This window comes from Salvelinus namaycush, chromosome 2, assembly GCF_016432855.1.
Source record: "Salvelinus namaycush isolate Seneca chromosome 2, SaNama_1.0, whole genome shotgun sequence".
Classification (NCBI taxonomy): domain Eukaryota; kingdom Metazoa; phylum Chordata; class Actinopteri; order Salmoniformes; family Salmonidae; genus Salvelinus; species Salvelinus namaycush.
This window is the reverse complement of record NC_052308.1, coordinates 12027857-12046576: the sequence shown is the minus strand read 5'-3', so window position 1 is coordinate 12046576 and position 18720 is coordinate 12027857. Positions and strand designations below refer to the sequence as shown.

Sequence of the window (18720 nt, the reverse complement as noted above, 5' to 3'; positions counted from 1 at the left end):
CTGCCTGTTGACATCTAGTGGAAGGCGTATGAAGTGCATGTATATCCATAGATTTCAAGCAAATGAATAGGAAGGCCCTGGAACAGAGCCTCGATTTCAGATTTTTCACTTCCTCACAGGAAGTTTGCTGCAAAATGAGTTCTGTTTTACTCACAGATATAATTCAAACGGTTTTAGAAACTTGAGAGTATTTTCTATCCAATAGTAATAATAATATGCATATTGTACGATCTAGAATAGAGCACGAGGCCGTTTAAATTGGGCACGATTTTTTCCCAAAGTGAAAATAGCGCCCCCTACACACTAACAGGTTAAGAACAAATTCTTATTGACAATGACAGCCTAGGAACAGTGGGTTAACTGCCTTGTTCAGGGGCAGATCGACAGATTGTTACTTGCCCAATGTTCTAACCACTAGGCTACCTGCCGCCCCATACGTAATTAACCTTTGTTGTGTGTGTATGCTGGTGTGTGTGTGCTGGTGTGTGTGTGTGTGTGTGTGTGTGTGTGTGTGTGTGTGTGTGTGTGTGTGTGTGTGTGTGTGTGTGTGTGTGTGTGTGTGTGTGTGTGTGTGTGTGTGTGTGTGGTATAACATATGGTCAAATCAAACAAAAATGGCCTTATTTAATTTGGTAACTCCTCTTTACCACTGAATCCGGATACCTATATGCCTATAAAAGTGCCAAATTTCACTAACTGCTCTCCCAAGACCATAGCCTCAGGAAACATTTCAAAGAGAGAGAAAATGATTACCCCCATTCTCCTGGAAGAGAAAGTGTACATTTCTTTAGCATAAGGAATCAGTGATATTTGATCCCAGGCATCTATTAAAAAGTTGTTTGAGACGTGGTCTCCTACTGTACATCTCCCTTAACATACATACTGTAGTGGACTTCCATCAGTTCTGGAAGAAAGAATCCTACTCAAGACACAACAGATAATACAGTGTTCCATTAAGAGAATCAACACCGTCTAAAATAAACAAACCCAGAACCCCTTTCTGGTAATCTAATCATTGCAACCTGTTGCAGTAATTTAGTCAAAATACAAACCTGCTGTTTACAAATGTAGAACCTTCAAACAGTAGGTGCTGTTTAATCAGCTTAATATTCAATACTTATTTCTACTTTAATTACTGGACACTGTTTCACAAAATGGAAACAGATTATCATTTTCGAATACATTATCTTCCTGCTCAAATTCACTGGTGTTACCTAAACTATAAAACCAAGCAACAATAATCAGAAACAATCAACAAATGTTTCTCATACCTCTACTTCAAAATCCCCATTGTCAGCTCCCTTTCAACCGCAGCTAATCTATTTTACAATCTCAAGGCTCAATCCCTCTACTCATCATTTAACCTTGTACCTTATATTACTAAAATATTGCATCATTAGAGTGCTATCAAAAAAAAACACTAATAACATATTTCCAATTGACTTACTTTGTTACCTTCACTAGTCTACATTTCTGTTTCCTTAAACTCAGAAAGCCCTCTACAATCTCTATCATACTCTACCTCTGTAAAAACAAACATAACTCCTGTTAGAAAGCCCTCTACAATCTCAATCATACTCTACCTCTGTAAAAACAAACATAACTCCTGTTCACAGGGAGGCCACTTTAATTACTCATGACCCGTCCTCCCTTTCATCAGTTCTATAAATCTATTTTAGAATAAAACTAAATAAAGTTTCTCATGAGATTAAAACATCTAGGGTCGCATTGTTCTCGAAACCACCAAATATGTTATCAATTGTTTCGCTGGTTGTACTTTCCGATATGATGTCTTGTGAGCCCTGCTCTACAAAATAGTTTACTAATGTGGTGATGTTTGGCATATGGAGTTCCTTCTTCTTTTTACGCCAATAACAAATTCAGTACATATTGTATCAACACAAAACCCTCAAATCAATACCCTTTAGCGATTTTTTTTAAACGCAGCTTGATACAAAGTTTGACTCTTTGTAAACATAATTTGTGCTCTCGCCCATATATGCTGCCAATTATACACCGGCCATATTCAACGGGCGTTGAGCGTTTGGTACATTGAGACCACAACAGCAAGAGCGAATTTACCAAGTACCCCATTTAACAATGTCCATTGCACAAAGACAATACCATTTAGCTATGCTAAGAATGACGTGAATAGTTAATATACTAGCAAGTTCGATACAATGATATGCTATGCGGTTCATAAGGATAGTGCAACCAACAAATTTGTCATAATTAGTTAAAACAAATAATTAGTATGTTAAAACCAATAAGCATACTACATACTCAAATTACTAAACAAATAGTTAGTTAGTGCGATTACACTGATACAACAATAACATCAATACGCTGGTGTATTGAGCTAATGATTCTTCTTTTATGTCATTGTGCCAAGTCACAATTGCATCCCTGAATTCTCTATTAGATTGGAATTTTCCTGTCAGCAGGGAAATGCTGCCGAATGTTATCCATGATTAGATTATTTCTCATATTCGAGCCGAATTGGTAGAATGCTCATGCGCTTCTTTTTAGTGCTTCTATGGCTTTGCTATAATTGACCTCTTCTATGAATTTATTTCTGCGCCTCTCTCACGCCTCTCTCGCGGTTTTAATATATGCCCATCTTTTTCAGAGACTATTTTCCAGTCATATAATGCTTAACCTTAACTTTATCAAATGATCCATAAAGACCACTCTGAACCTACGTATGTCTACATATGGGTTCACAAGTTAGTATATGAATACAGTATCAGCCAAATTATTATTTTATCAAATCTCTAGTAATCGATTACACACACATACAATTTCTCATTTTTCCCATATATCTTCAAAGAATCATTATATAATGTAGGAAAACTTAGGTACTCCCATTAATTAACCACTCCGTGTATGTTTCCAACGACTCTCCATCCATACACTCCCAGCGGAACACAAAAACACTGCCCTATGGAAATAATGCTCCACACTTATCCTCAACAGTTTCTTAGACTTCCAGAAATGATAGACTTGCCGCTATTATTCTAAAATAACATCCCGCACTCATGGTTTGTGACCTGTGATATTCTATGATGGGCAGTGATGGACGGAACCCCAAGATAACGCTACATATCGAAACGTATTATCCAAAATGTAAATCAGCTTATTATACACATTTCTACATCGTATTATCCAAATTTAAGATGAACACTTATTTCTACCCTCACACACTAAGGGGTGTTGTATCCACACTGGGATATCGCCTACTGTATAGATTATTTTATGTTTTTCCAAATGTAAAAAACTACCTACAGAGTACCCATGTCTGCTATCTAACTATGTAACACGGTCCCAAAAAATCCAACCTTACCTCATATTTTCCCGTTCTATCTTCCCATATTTTCCATATTCTACCCCGTTCTAGTACTTCACTCCACATTAACCTCACCTGTCCTACGGTGATCAACTCAGTACCACAGATCTGAACTTTTGGTTGCCCACAACTGGCTAACTAGTTCTCACAAGGTTCTAGTTATACATCCAGTACACACAGATGTGGACGTCAATCGCCCCCCAAGGTTCTATTTATACATCCCGGTACACACAGATTTCGATGTCATCTGCCCCTCAAGGTTCTAGTTATACAACTGGTACACACAGATTTGGATGCTCACGTTCTTTTGATCATAACTAGTTCCCACAGGTTTGGATGATAATGTTAATTGGTCTTCTTATGGCTGCAATCCCGGTAACGGGATCGATATGACAACAGCCAGTGAAAGTGCAGGGCGCCAAATTCAAAAAACAGAAATGTCATAATTAAAATTCCTCAGACATACATGTGTCTTATACCATATTAAAGGTAATCTTGTTGTTAATCCCACCAAAGTGTCCGATTTCAAATATGCTTTTCAGCGAAAGTACTACAAACGATTATGTTAGGTCACACCAAACCACAATAAACCATTTTTCCAGCGAAAGATAGCAGTCACAAAAAGCAGAAATATAGCTAAAATTAATCACTAACCTTTGATGATCTTCATCAGATGACACTCATAGGACTTCATGTTACACAATACATGCATGTTTTATTTGATAAAGTTCATATTTATATAAAAAAATCTGAGTTTACATTGGCGCATTACATTCACTAGTTCCAAAAACATCCAGTGATAGTGCATAGCCACATCGTTTCAAGAGAAGTACTCATCATAAATGTAGATGATAATACAAGTTATACACATGGAATTATAGATATACCTCTCCTTAATGCAACTGCTGTGTCAGATTTCAAAAAAACTTTACGGAAAACGCAAACCATGCAATAATCTGAGACGGAGCTCAGAACAAGAGTCCAATTAGCCGCCATATTGGAGTCAACAGAAACCAGAAATTACATGATAAATATTCCCTTACCTTTGATGATCTTCATCACAATGCACTCCCAGGAATCCCAGGTCCACAATAAATGCTTGATTTGTTCGATAATGTCCGTTATTTATGTCCAATTAGCTACTTTGGTTAGCGCATTTGGTAAACAATTCCAAAGTCACAAAGCGCGTTCACTAAAACGTGACGAAATGTCCAAAAGTTCCGTAACAGTCAGTAGAAACATGTCAAACGATGTATTGAATCAATCTTTAGAATGTTGTTAACATACATCTTGAATAACGTTCCAACCGGAGAATTACATTGACTTCAGTTGAGCGATGGAACGGAGCTGCCTCTCACGTGAACGCGCGTAGTCAAAGCGTGGTCACCTCATGGCAGTGGTTACTCATTCCTGTCTCCTTCGGCCCCCCTTCACAGTAGAGTCATCAGACAAAGTTCTATTGACCATTGACATCTAGTGAAAGCCATAGGAAGTGAAAACTCATCCATATATTGCTGTAATTTCAATGGGAGCTTGGTTGAAAATCTACCAGCCTCAGAAAAATACCAAACAGGAAGTGGAACTTCTCAGGTTTTTGCCTGCCATATGAGTTCTGTTATACTCACAGACATAATTCAAACAGTTTTAGAAACTTCAGAGTGTTTTCTATCCAATACTAATAATAATATGCATATATTAGCAACTATGACTGAGGAGCAGGCCGTTTACTCTGGGCACCTCTGTGCACCTTTCATCCAAGCTACTCAATACTGCCCCTGCAGCCATAAGAAGCTTTAGTTCATACTGATCCAAGTCGTCATCCGTTACACACAGATTTGGATGCTCACGTTCTTTTGATCATAACTAGTTCCCACAGATTTGGATGATCACGTTCTTTTGATCATAACTAGTTCCCACAGGTTTGGATCCTAACGAACTTCTTAGGGATAGCCCCCTTTTTTCATTATTCTCCTAAAATGACATACCCAAATCTAACTGCCTGTAGCTCAGGCCCTGAAGCAAGGATATGCATATTCTTGGTACCATTTGAAAGGAAACACTTTGAAGTTTGTGGACATGTGAATTGAATGTAGGAGAATATAACACAATAGATCTGGTAGAAGAAAATACAAAGAAAAAACGTTTTTTTTTTGTATTTTCTGTCTACCACCATCTTTGAAATGCAACAGAAAGGTCCCAAATCTAGCCATCACTCTGGTTGTAATTCCAATGGTGTCCAGAAGAGAGCAGCAGTGTATGTGAAAAGTTTCAGACTGATAACCTGAGGTATGAGCAAGCTACATGACATTGAATGTGAAGTCACCCAGATACGTTTGGGAAAATCGTGAAGGACACATTTACATTTACATTACATTTTTCTGCAAGAATATCGTCAAATCTGTATACTTGGAACACCCAGTTTTCATAACTTCATAACTCGCCATATTCTTGCAATTTTTGTCCAAAAGGAAAAGGCTTGCTGTTGCACATATTTTACGGTGTTACAGACACGGGGTTTCCGAACATAAAGACCCAGAAAACTTGAGTCTACACCTTCACCATGGTGAAACACTAAAACAATACAGAAATACACTACGGAAAAAGAAGGAACAGCACATCAGAAATCAGCTTCATGTAATTGAAGAATCCATGGAATCTAACCACTTCTGGGAAAATTGGAACACACTAAACAAACAACATCACGAAGAGTTATCTATCCAAAATGGAGATGTGTGGATAAACCACTTCTCCAATCTTTTTGGCTCTATAAAAAAGAACAAACAGCAACAACATACAGTATACATGATCAATTACAAATCTTAGAATCAGCTATTAAAGACTACCAGAACCCACTGGATTATCCAATTACATTGAATGAACTACAGGACAAAATAAAAACACTCCAACCCAAAAAGGCCTGTGGTGTTGATGGTATCCTCAATGAAATGATCAAATATACAGACCACACATTCCAATTGGCTATACTTAAACTTTTTACCATCATCCTCAGCTCTGGCATCTTCCCCAATATTTGGAACCAAGGACTGATAACCACAATCCACAAAAGTTGAGACAAATTGGACCCCAATAACTACCGTGGGATATGCATCCCGCAACCTTGGGTAAATCCTCTGCACTATCATTAACAGTAGACCAGTACATTTCCTCAGTGAAAACAATGTACTGAGCAAATGTCAAATTGGCTTTATACCAAATTACTGTATGACAGATTATATATTCACCCTGCAAACCTTAAGTGACAAACAAATAAACCAAAACAAAGGCAAGGTCTTCTCATGCTTTGTTGACTTCAAAAAATATTTTGACTGATTTTGGCATGAGGGTCTGCTATACAAATTAATGAAAAGTGGGGTTGGGGGAAAAACATACAACATTATAAAAACCCATGTACATTTATTTAACTAGGCAAGTCAGTTAAGAACAAATTCTTAATTTCAATGACAGCCCAGGAACAGTGGGTTAACTGCCTTGTTCAGGGGCAGAACGACAGAATATTTGCTTGTCAGCCCAGGGATTTGATCTTGCAATCTTGCGGTTATTAGTCCAATGCTCTGACCACTAGGCTACCTCCATTAAAATGACATCAAATTGATCAGAAATACAGTGTAGACATTGTTAATGTTGTAAATGACTATAGTAGCTGGAAATGGCTGATTGTAACGTCTGCTTCCAACTCACACTCTCATACACGTAGATCCCCTGAACGCAGCTCACTTTCCAGCCCACACTCTCACTCACATAGATCCCCTGTCACATCTGCTCCTGCCCCGCCCTCTAGTGCTCATCCAGTGTCTCCTTGACCTGCCGCCACTGCCCCAGTGCTCTCTCCCTCTCTCTCTCTGTGTGTGTGATTGTGTGGGTGGGTGGAGACAGGTGTGCGGGAGTCAGCAGTTCCCCACCAGCTGCAAACTGTTCCATAATCAAGACCTCTACAAATACTCAGTCCTGCCACTGCCACATTGTAATCTCTGCCCAGTCAGTCCATGTTTCTAGCTGTTTGTTCCTGTTGTGCCTGTTTTCCTTTGCCTGATGCTGTTTTCCTCTCCGCTACAGTTCTGCCCGCTCTGACTCTGGTCACTGTCTCCAATCCAACTTCTTGTCAGTCCTGCTACTCTGTCCTGGATTCCCCACTCTACGCTCCCTTGGATTCCCCTCTGGACCTGCTTACCTGCTTACCCCTCCGGACCTGCTTACCCCCCACACCTCTCGCTCCAGCCTCCGCACCTGGTTTCCAGCAACTCGCCCGAGCTTCCCCTGGCCTGCACTCAATCTTCCCCCCGTGTTTCAATAAATACCTTGGTTACCTCATCTCGTCTGTTCACCTGTTCCGCTCCGCGTGACATCCTCTGAACGCAGCTCACACTCCAGATCCCAATCACCTGCATTCTGTTCACAGTCAATACCACACACTATTTAGTTCAGCTCTTTGCACCCCATCTTTGTGAGGTATTGTTTGTTTTTGACACACTTCTCTTCGAAGCTCTATTTTTCTGGTCATTTACTCCTCCCGTGTATGATAGTTTTTGCCTGCCTCACTAACGACGCCTTTTGCCTACCGGCGCCTTTTTGCTTTGGTCATAGCCTCCTTACTAATGAATATGTTTATCTTTAATACTACGATATCATCACATTGACCTTAAGCGTACAATGTTTCAGACAGCTTTTTCTCCATCTGGATTTAGTAGCTTTTGTAATAGTTTAGATATGAACCCACCCTATCCAACTACTACTCTAGATGCATGTAGTATTATACTATGGCATTGTTGAATACTCATTTCTGATTGGCTTGAAGAGCATTCTAGAGCGTGCATTATTAGCCTACCTTCCACAAAATTGAGGCTGCATGACTTTCCAAGGTCAGCGATGCAAGCGCATCTAGCCGTCTCTACTGATCCTTTGTTGGATACAAGTGACCAAGCAGAGTGGTAAGAGCTGCTTGATTGGCTGAGCTGAACATCGGCCTTCAAAAATGCCAATCCTTTTCCCTCCTCCTGGTGAAGCGATTTGTGTGTGTTCCCAAATGTATTTATATAACCTTTATTTAACTAGACAAGTCAGTTAAGAACAAATTCTTATTTACAATTACGGCCTAACAACAGGCATCCTGCGGGGATGGTGGCCTGGGATTAAAAAAACAAATACAATATAAATATAGGACAAAACACACATCACAACAAGAGAGACACAACACTACATAAAGAGAGACCTAAGGCAACAACATAACAAGGCAGCAAAACATGACAACAACATGGTAGCAACACAACATGGTAGCAGCACAAAAACATGGTACAAAAAAAAAAAAATGTGAGCAATGTTTTGTTTTTGTTTATTTGTTAAGATGTGTTAATGATGCACGTTTTTAAATTATTAGCCACCATTATTAGCCACCGCTCTGGGATAATTTGCTAGCGTTGACAGAATTTGTCAAACGGAAACACCAACACAATCGTGTTCGAATGGAACTGGGTCAAGTAGGCGGGGCTACATAAGGCGAATAACGCACGGTATATTTGCACCATACAATTCAATGGCTATGGTTCATTCTTACATGTTACATGTTTGAGCCGCTTTTGAAAGCAAAAGTCTAATTGAAAACATTATTGGCATTGTTGAATTGGATTTTCATAATAGCAAGCAAGCTAGGACGGATGGTTTGGTTAGCTAAACTAGCAAGTCTGGTTACCAAGGCAACTAGATACTGTCCTATCTAGTAAACTTGCTAGCTACTTCAGTGGATGTTGAACACATTTCTAGCGGCAAAGGTGTTAAATTATAGCCATGGTATAAAAGGGAAGTCAACTCGTGGCTCTATGCTTTCTCTGGAAAATAATGCAACTCCGTGGAAGGTTAGAACACACCTTCCACGTTATTTTCCATAGAACGCATAGCCTCTTGTTGATTATCCCTTGCTTATACAATGGGTGGGTCTATTCCTGGATGCTGATTGGTTAAATTACCAACGGCTAAGGCTATGACGTTGAAATGCGTATTCACTATTGCATCTGACTGCGCAATCCACTGTCTCATCAGCCCAGCCAGGCAATTTTTAAATCTCCACTGTAAAAAACATCTACACATTATCTCCCATTTCTTTTTGACTAGCATTTGGTTTTCAACAGCGGAGATTTGTCTCTCGGACATTTGCAACATTGTTTCAATATGGAATTTCCAACTCCAACTGTCCTATCGTAATAAATGTGTCGGGACGAGACAGACAGGCTGAAAGCTTTTCTCACCCAGTCAAAATAATGAATCAGCATAATTTTTATGGATATATACGAAGAAATGTCAATAGAAAAACACAAAATGCAGTTTGCTGTCATTCCAGCTTAAATTTGAAGTGATATTGTTAGCTGTGTAGTTGGCTATCTCTTCTGAACAGCAGCCTGGCGAGAGAGCAAGTTTTTTATGCCAGGTGAAATCGCACATCATTAGCTCAATGTTATGAATGTATCCCCCCAAAATCACTAGAAAACAGCATAAACAATTGCAGATGCAGCTACTTTGTTGTTATTCTAGCTGCGCTGTTTGACATGATTGTGTTAGCTGAAGTTGGCTAGCTAGCAAGCAAGGGATAAGAATGTTGTCAGCCATCATGTCAAGGGAACATTTAGAACAAACGACTGGGTCACGTCCATAGATTTAGAACAAGAATACTTAACGACTGGGCCACGTCTCTGGAAACTGAACCAATAGAACGAACAACCAGCCGGCTTCGGTAGCAACCCTAGATTTGTGTCGGGACTATACTGTATCTCGTGGAAGGATAAAAAAATTATGGAAATATGCCAATCATTATTTGAATATGTTGGTAACCCATTGTATAAAACTGATAATGGCCTTGAAGCCGGTGTTTGGAGGATATATTGGCGTGGTTTGCTAACAACACCCGTGCCAATATATCCTCCAAACACCGGCTTCTCTGGCATTATAACTTAATTGAATGACAGACACAAGAGGCAACCAATTGAAAGTTGAAAGTTAGATTTAGTTTTATTCTCTTGCCTGTAAGCCTGTTTATCATTGCTCCGCTATGGAGCCTGTAGTGTTTCACTGCTGAACACCATAAGAGAGACACGACAGAATAGAAGATGAAGAGAGGTGTGCCTGTGAACTAGCTGACAGATCAGGGTTGTGTTCGGAGAAGCAGATAGCCTGGCGTTTTAGAGTAACCGAAAGGTCGCTGGTTCAAATCCCTGAGCTGACTAGTAGAAAAATATGCCGATGTGCCCTTGAGCAAGTCACTTAACCTTGGGTTAACCTTGGGTCTCTGGGTAAGAGCGTCTGCTAAATGATTAAAATGGATCCAGTGTCTTGCCATGATACAGTTGTACACCAGACAACGAGAGCTCCTGTACGTGACCATAATGGGAATAGCCTGTCTCGGAACACGTTTATTCTTTAGCGAGAAGAACGGCAGATCAATGCCAGGGACGCTATCTTCTGAAGAAATTATCTCACTTTTTGACGTTTTGGGCCTGCTCTAGAAAATGACTTCATGTTCATGCAGAAATATTGCTGCCACCTCTCCTGTGAACATGTGTTTCTTTTATAGTCCCTCATAGCCGGAAGAGTAGGAGAAGGAGGCGGTGGAGGAGGAGGTGGAGGATGATGAAGAGGTGGTGGAGGTGGATGAGGTGGAGGATGATGAGGAGGGAGTGGGGAAGGAAGAGGAGGTGGTGGTGGTGGAGGAGGAGGAGGAGGATTAGGCAGAGGAAGAGGAAAAGAAGGAATCGTATAATGAAGTAATAAGGCCTGAGTTGGTGTTGTATATGGCCAATATACCACGGCTAAGGGCTGTTCTTATGCGCAACGCAGAGTGGAGTGCCTGGATACAGCCCTTAGCAGTGGTATATTGGCTATATATCACAAACCCCTGAGGTGCTTTATTGCTATTATAAACTGGTTATCACCGTAATTAGAGCAGTGAAAATAAATGTTTTGTCATACACGTGGTATATTTTTTATTTTACTAGGCAAGTCAGTTTAGAACAAATTCTTATTTCCAATGACAGCCTAGGAACAGTGGGTTAACTGCCTTGTTCAGAGGCAGAACAACAGATTTGTACCTTGCCAGCTCAGGGATTCGAACTTGCAACCTTTAAGTTACTAGCCCACCGCTCTAACCACTAGGCTACCCTGCCGCCCCTAGTGGTCTGATATTAGGTGATGGTCTGATATACCATGGCTGTCAGACAATCAGCATTCAGGGCTTGAACCATTCAGTTTATAATGAGAGTTAGCTGGTGCCTTTCCTCGGTTCACGTTTAGAGCTGAAAATGATATGAGTTAATAAAAACAGAACTATCAGTGGAAAGTGGGGGAGGAGCAGAGAGGAGGAGCAGAGAGGAGGAGGATAGAGAGGAGGAGAGAGAGGAGGAGAGAGAGAAAGATAAAGAGGAGGAGAGAGTGGATAAGAGGAGGAGAGAGAGGAGGAGAGAGAGGAGAACAGAGAGGAGAACAGAGAGGAGGAGAGAGAGGACGATAGAGAGAGGATAGAGAGAGGATAGAGACGGACAGCAGATGAACCGTCACCTGTAGAGCTCAAGCAGCAGAGTTCGATCAGAACCATTAAATCATTGTACTGGACGCAAAAAAGTTTGGCGGAGCAAGATAGAGACAGTATGAGAGAAAAAGTGTGAAAAGGAATGAGACAGTGGATGATCTGTATGAAAATTGTCCTCCTCCCATTTCTCCTGCAATTGTTAAACATGCAAAAATCTATTAGCTGTATTGTTCATTAGAATAGTGCCTGTCAAACTCAATTCATATCTATAATGGCTCTGCCAATTTCAAACATAATTGTTTGTTTTTGAAAACCTCTCAGCAGTGTGTATGGAAGTTTCATCACATCACAAGTTTAACGCAGACAGTGACTCATTTGATTACTCGCTCACTCTTTCTTTCTCTTTCTGTCACTCTTTCACACGCGCACGTATGCACACATGTACACACAATCACACACACAGACACGCAGCTATTCACCACCTGTGTGAGTCATGTTAATGCCCCTTGGCTTTGTAAATGCTAATAATAACTGTCCTTCCTCTTCAGAAAGACGTCTTCCTGAAGAGATCTGTTGTCAACATAACATTATTGTACATCTCAATGATGCTAGTCCCTGTTGTTGGTCTGATGTCATATGTCCTATTGTGTTTTTTCTGACAGATCCTGCCGGTAATTACAGGCAGAAGTCGGTGGTGAGCGATATCTGTTACCAGACAGAGATCTCCAGCCTCATGGACTTTGGGACTCCAGACTCCTCGCTAGACAAAGGTAAGGTGTTGCCTTGGAAATACGGGGCGTTGCCTTGGTGACGGAAGGAAGTGTGTGCATGGTGATTTGTGCCAGGAGTTGAGACTGAGACAAAGACCTGTCAGCATGTCAGATGGGTGGACACAGACAGGAGCAAAGGCCTGTGAGTCTCTGTCCTGTCTGTCTGTCTGTCTGTCTCTGTCTGTCTGTCTGTCTGTCTGTCTGTCTGTCTGTCTGTCTGTCTGTCTGTCTGTGTCTGTGTCTGTGTCTGTGTCTGTGTCTGTGTCTGTGTCTGTGTCTGTGTCTGTGTCTGTGTCTGTGTCTGTCTGTCTGTCTGTCTGTCTGTGAGAACAATCTGACAATATGGCTGGCTGGCTGGACACAGGGGTACAAAGGCTTTACTGCCGACTGTTAGATACTATAATCAAATGGCTGTAATGTACAGACAGTATACAACACACAGGGTTAATGATCTGCTTGGCATTGTACTGTATACACCCAATACGGTGCTGGGCTCAGACACAATACAGAGAAACATTGATAGGAGAGCTGAATGGGGTGAGAGGGGCAGATGTAACCGCTTTACATTCTATTGTTGTAGCATCTGAAAAGAGAAGAGTACTATTGATGTTCATCTTTGTTGTATTGTGGTTTTGACCATTTTCTGCTCTAATCACAGTCTTCATTTTGAGGTAAATGGCATCTAATTTTCCCTCTAAAGAACTTTCTGAATAAAGGCTCTCTCTCTTAGTTGTGATCTGGATGATCAGTAATGATACTGGCCACTGAGGAGGATCGTCATAAAGAGTATTGATCACCTAAAGCTTATTGGTCAATCTATAAGTCTTGTAGGCATTTCATTTTCTCCTACTTAATGATACCCATTATTCTTTATCACGCTGCTAGAAAGCCAGAAGAGTGTCCTCCACAATTGTAATTGTAATCATTTCATCGAATACTGCTCCTTCAAGCACTAGAAGTACACTCTCAGGTCATTAAATGAGCCTCATGACATTTCAATCAGCCCTGGACAGAGGTAGTATCTATCTGAGTCACTCCTTCATCTCTCACTCCTTCCCTCCCTTCTTCCCCTCCCAAGGCAATTATTAATATCTTAATGCCTGTCTTTCTCAGCTCTCCATCAACACTCTCATGTGCTTATAATGCAGAGTGACCAATCATCTGGTGCAGCTGGAGGACAGTGGGAGCAAAGAAAGAGAGAGGGAAAGACAGAGAGGGGGGAGGTGAGGGAGAGAAATGGAGGGGGAGAGAAAGGGAGAGAGAATAAGATAGTGAAGAGAAAGAGAGGGAAGGAGCGAGGAAGTGAGAGAGTGAGGGAAGGGGTGCAGGAGAAAGAGGGAGAGCCCCACCCTCTTCAACATATATATCAACAAATTGGCGAGGGCACTACAACAGTCTGCAGCACCCGGCATCACCCTACTAGAATCTGAAATCAAATGTCTACTGTTTGCTGATGATCTGGTGCTTCTGTCACCAACCAAGGAGGGCCTACAGCAGAACCTAGATGTTCTGCACAGATTCAGTCAGACCTGGGCCCTGACAGTAAATCTCAGTAAGTCAGAAATAATGGTGTTCCAAAAAAGGTCCAGTTGCCAAGACTACAAATACAAATTCCATCTAGACACCGTTACCCTAGAGCACACAAAAAAAAACGATACATACCTCGGTCTAAACATCAGCGTCACAGATAACTTCCACAAAGCTGTGAACGATCTGAGAGACAAGGCAAGAAGGGCCTTCTACGCCATCAAAAATAAAATAAAATTTGACATACCAAGTAGGATCTGGCTAAAAATACTTGAATCAGTTATAGAACCCATTGCCCTTTATGGTTGTGAGGTCTGGGGTCTGCTCACCAACCAAGAATTCACAAAATGGGACAAACACCAAATTGAGACTCTGCATACAGAATTTAGCAAAAATATCCTCTGTGTATAACGTAAAACACCAAATAATGCATGCAGAGCAGAAAAAAAGAGAATTACTTGGCACATTGGAAAGAATTAACAAAAAAACAGAGCAAACTAGAATGTTATTTGGCCCTAAACAGAGAGTACACAGTGGCAGAATATCTGACCACTGTGACTGACCCAAAATGAATCTCTTTAAAGGATCTGACCCTTTTTTTCCAATTTTCACCTAAAATGACATACCCAAATCTAATACCCTGTAGCTCAGGACCTGAAGTAAGGATAGAAATATTCGTGATACCATTTGAAAGGAAACACTTTGAAGTTTGTGGAAATGTGAAAGGAATGTAGGAGAATATAACACATTAGATCTTGTAAAAGATAATACAAAGAAAAAAACAACCGTATTTTGTATTTTTTTTGTACCATCATCTTTGAAATGCAAGAGAAAGGTCATAATGAATTATTCTAGCCCAGGCGCAATTTAGACAGTTGCACTGTATGTGCAAAGTTTTAGAGTGATCCAGTGAAGTATTGCATATCTATTCAAAATGTTGTATCAAGACTGCCGAAATGTGCCTAATTGGTTTATTCATACATTTTCAAGGTCATAATTGTGCACTCTCCTCAAACAATACCATGGTATTCTTTCACTCTAATAGCTACTGTAAATTGGACAGTGCACTTAGATGAACAAGAATTTAAGCTTTCTGCCCATATCAAATATGTCTATGTTCTAGTATTCTTTTGTTTTGTTTCTTACAACCTCATGCTAATCACATTAGCCTAAGTTAGCTAAACCGTCCCGCAGATGGGACACCGATCCTGAAGAAGTTTTAAGAAAAGCTTTGACTATGTACAGATTCAGTGAGCATAGCCTTGCTATTGAGAAAGGTCGCTGTAGACGAAGAGAAGACAGGCTATGTGCACACTGCCCACAAAATGTGGAAACTGAGCTGCACTTCCTAACCTCTTGCCAAATGTATGACCATATTAGAGACATGTATTTCCCTAAGAGTACACAGACCAACAAAGAATTTGAAAACAAATCCAATTTTGATTAACTCCAATATCTATTAGGTGAAATACCAGTGTGTAATCACAGCAGCAAGATTTGTGACCTGTTGCCACAAGAAAAGGACAACCAGTGAAGAACAAACACCAATGCAAATCAAATCAAACTTTATTGTCACATGTGCCAAATACAACAAGTGTACCGTGAAATGCTTACTTACAAGCCCTTAACCAACAGTGCAGTTCAAGAAGAAGACAATATTTACCATGTAGGCTAAAATAAAAAGTGAAAATAAGAAGTAACACAATAAGAATAACAATAACAAGGCTATATACAGGGGGCACCGGTACAGAGTCAGTGTGCGGGGGTACAGGCTAGTTGAGGTAACCTGTACATGTAGGTGGGGGCGAAGTGACTATGCATAGATAACAAACAAACAGTGAGTAGCAGCAGTGTACAGGGGGGGGGGGGGTTTAGGAATTTCTGACTTCAGCAGTCTAATGGCTTGGGGGTAGAAGCTGTTGAGGAGCCTTTTGGTCTGAGACTTGGCGCTCTGGTACCGCTTGCTGTGCGGTAGCAGAGAAAACAGTCTACAACTTGGGTGACTGGAGTCTCTGACACCGCCTATTACAGTGCAGTTGAAGTCGGAAATGTACATACACTTATGTTCGAGTCATTAAAACTCGTTTTTTACGGACTCCACAAATGTATTTTTAACAAACTATAGTTTTGGCAAGTCGGTTAGGACAATTTTTCCAACAATTGTTTACAAACAGATTATTTCACTTATAATTCACTGTATCACAGTTCCAGTGGGTCAGAAGTTTACATACACTAAACTGACTGTGGCTTTATACAACTTGGAAAATTCCAGAAAAATTCCTCCATTGGAGGTGTACCTGTGGATGTATTTCCAGGTCTACCTTCAAACTCAGTGCCTCTTTGCTTGACATCATGGGAAAATCTAAAGAAATCAGCCAAGACTTCCACAAGTCTGTAGACCTCCACAACCTCCACAAATTGTAGACCTCCACAAGTCTGGTTCATCCTTGGGAGCAATTTCCAAATGCCTCAAGGTACCACGTTCATCTGTACAAACAATAGTACGCAAGTATAAACACCATGGAACCACGCAGCCGTCATACCGCTCCGGAAGGAGACGCGTTCTGTCTCCTAGAGAGGAACGTACTTTGGTGCGAAAAGTGCAAATCAATCCCAGAACAACAGCAAAGGACCTTGTGAAGATGCTGGAGGAAACAGGTACAAAAGTATCTATATCCACAGTAAAATGAGTCCTATATCGACATTACCTGAAAGGCCGCTCAGGAAGGAAGAAGCCACTGCTCCAAAACCGCCATAAAAAAGCCAGACTACAGTTTGCAACTGCACATGGGGACAAAGATCGTACTTTTTTGGAGAAATGTCCTCTGGTCTGATGAAACAAAAATAGAACTGTTTGGCCATAATGACCATCGTTATGTCTCAATCTTGTAGAGAATTTGTGGGCAGAACTGAAAAAGCGTGTGCGAGCAAGGAGGCCTACAAACCTGACTCAGTTACACTAGCTCTGTCAAGAGGAATTCTCCAAAATTCACCCAACTTATTGTGGGAAGCTTGTGGAAGGGTACCCGAAACGTTTGACCCAAGTTAAACATTTGAAAAGCAATGCTACCAAATACTAATTGAGTGTATGTAAACTTCTGACCCACTGGGAATGTGATGTAAGAAATAAAAGCTGAAATAAATCATTCTATCTACTATTATTCTGACATTTCACATTCTTAAAATGAAGTGGTGATCCTAACTGACCTAAAACAGGGACTTTTTACTAGGAATAAATGTCAGGAATTGTGAAAAACTGAGTTTAAATGTATTTCGCTAAGTTGTATGTAAACCTCCGACTTCAACTGTATGTAGGTCCTGGATGGCAGGAAGCTTTGCTCCAGTGATGTACTGGGTCATTCGCCTTACGGTCAGATGTCGAGCAGTTGCCATACCAAGCGGTGATGCATCCAGTCAGGATGCTCTCAATGGTGCAGCTGTAAAACCTTTTGAGAATCTGGGGGCCCATGCCAAATCTTTTCAGTCTCCTGAGGGGGAAAATGTTTTGTTGTGCCGTCTTCACGACTGTCTTGGTATGTTTGGACCATGATAGTTTGTTGGTGATGTAGACACCAAGGAACTTGAAACCTTTGACCCGCTCCACTATAGCCCTGTCGATGTTAATGGGTGCCTGTTCGGCCTGTCTTTTCCTGTAGTCCACGATCAATGTGTTTAGTTATGACATGAAGGATAGCTGTATGAGGGGTGAAAAGACAGGATGGGAGGACTGAGAGTATGAAGACAAAAGAGCAGTATCATGAGAAGGGTAACCATAAGTAAAAATATCAGTCAATTGATTCCAGCTACACTGAAACCAAGGCTGAAACAAGTCAACTCTTGTCACACTCACAACCCTGAATGGGCGTTAGATGAATGAGAATGAGAATGACACATGACTGTGATTCTTGAGCAGTCAGTGAATCAGTCAGCCAGCCAGTCAGTCAGTCAGTCAGTGATTGACAGATCCATTACATCAGTTGACAAGCATCTGGCTAAAATGTGTGTGATGTTTGGGCCATGTTGAGAGATGAAACACACACATTGGATCATCGTCCACTGACAAGCAGGATGGATGGCATACTTGGAACATCATCCACTGACAAGCAGGATGGATGGCATACTTGGAACATCATCCACTGACAAGCAGGATGGATGGCATACTTGGAACATCATCCACTGACAAGCAGGATAGATGGCATACTTGTGCTCATTACTACAATAGCAATAGGTGACACACTCTGTCCCACACATAAGTCTAAATATGAACATATGTATTCTATATTTGAGACATAATTATTCTGTACAGGCTTAGCACTAGAAAATAGCACTATATTAGGTTTGTGGTAGCCAAGTAATGAAATTCTGTGACAGAATCATAAGAAATATCTAAACCAATTTGCGGATGGAAAAAATATGCATGTTACATTTTTAGTTGCAAGTTTATGTATTACTAATACAGTAAACATAATACTACAACACTTTCAGTTTATACAAACTGTACACGTTAGTACTAAGCTACAATGTTTCAGGAGTAAAAATAGCCAGCTGGA

The 18720-nt window shown here is 40.7% G+C and overlaps 1 protein-coding gene across 1 annotated transcript in view; it reads left to right on the top strand.

The window, feature by feature from the left end:
- LOC120024459 (kazrin-like) overlaps nucleotides 1-18720 on the top strand; it is a 160710-nt gene that overhangs the window by 82146 nt on the left and 59844 nt on the right. The window contains exon 3 of the mRNA XM_038968711.1: nucleotides 12536-12643. Coding sequence (XP_038824639.1) covers nucleotides 12536-12643 — 108 coding nt within the window. The remainder of the gene's footprint in view (nucleotides 1-12535; nucleotides 12644-18720) is intronic.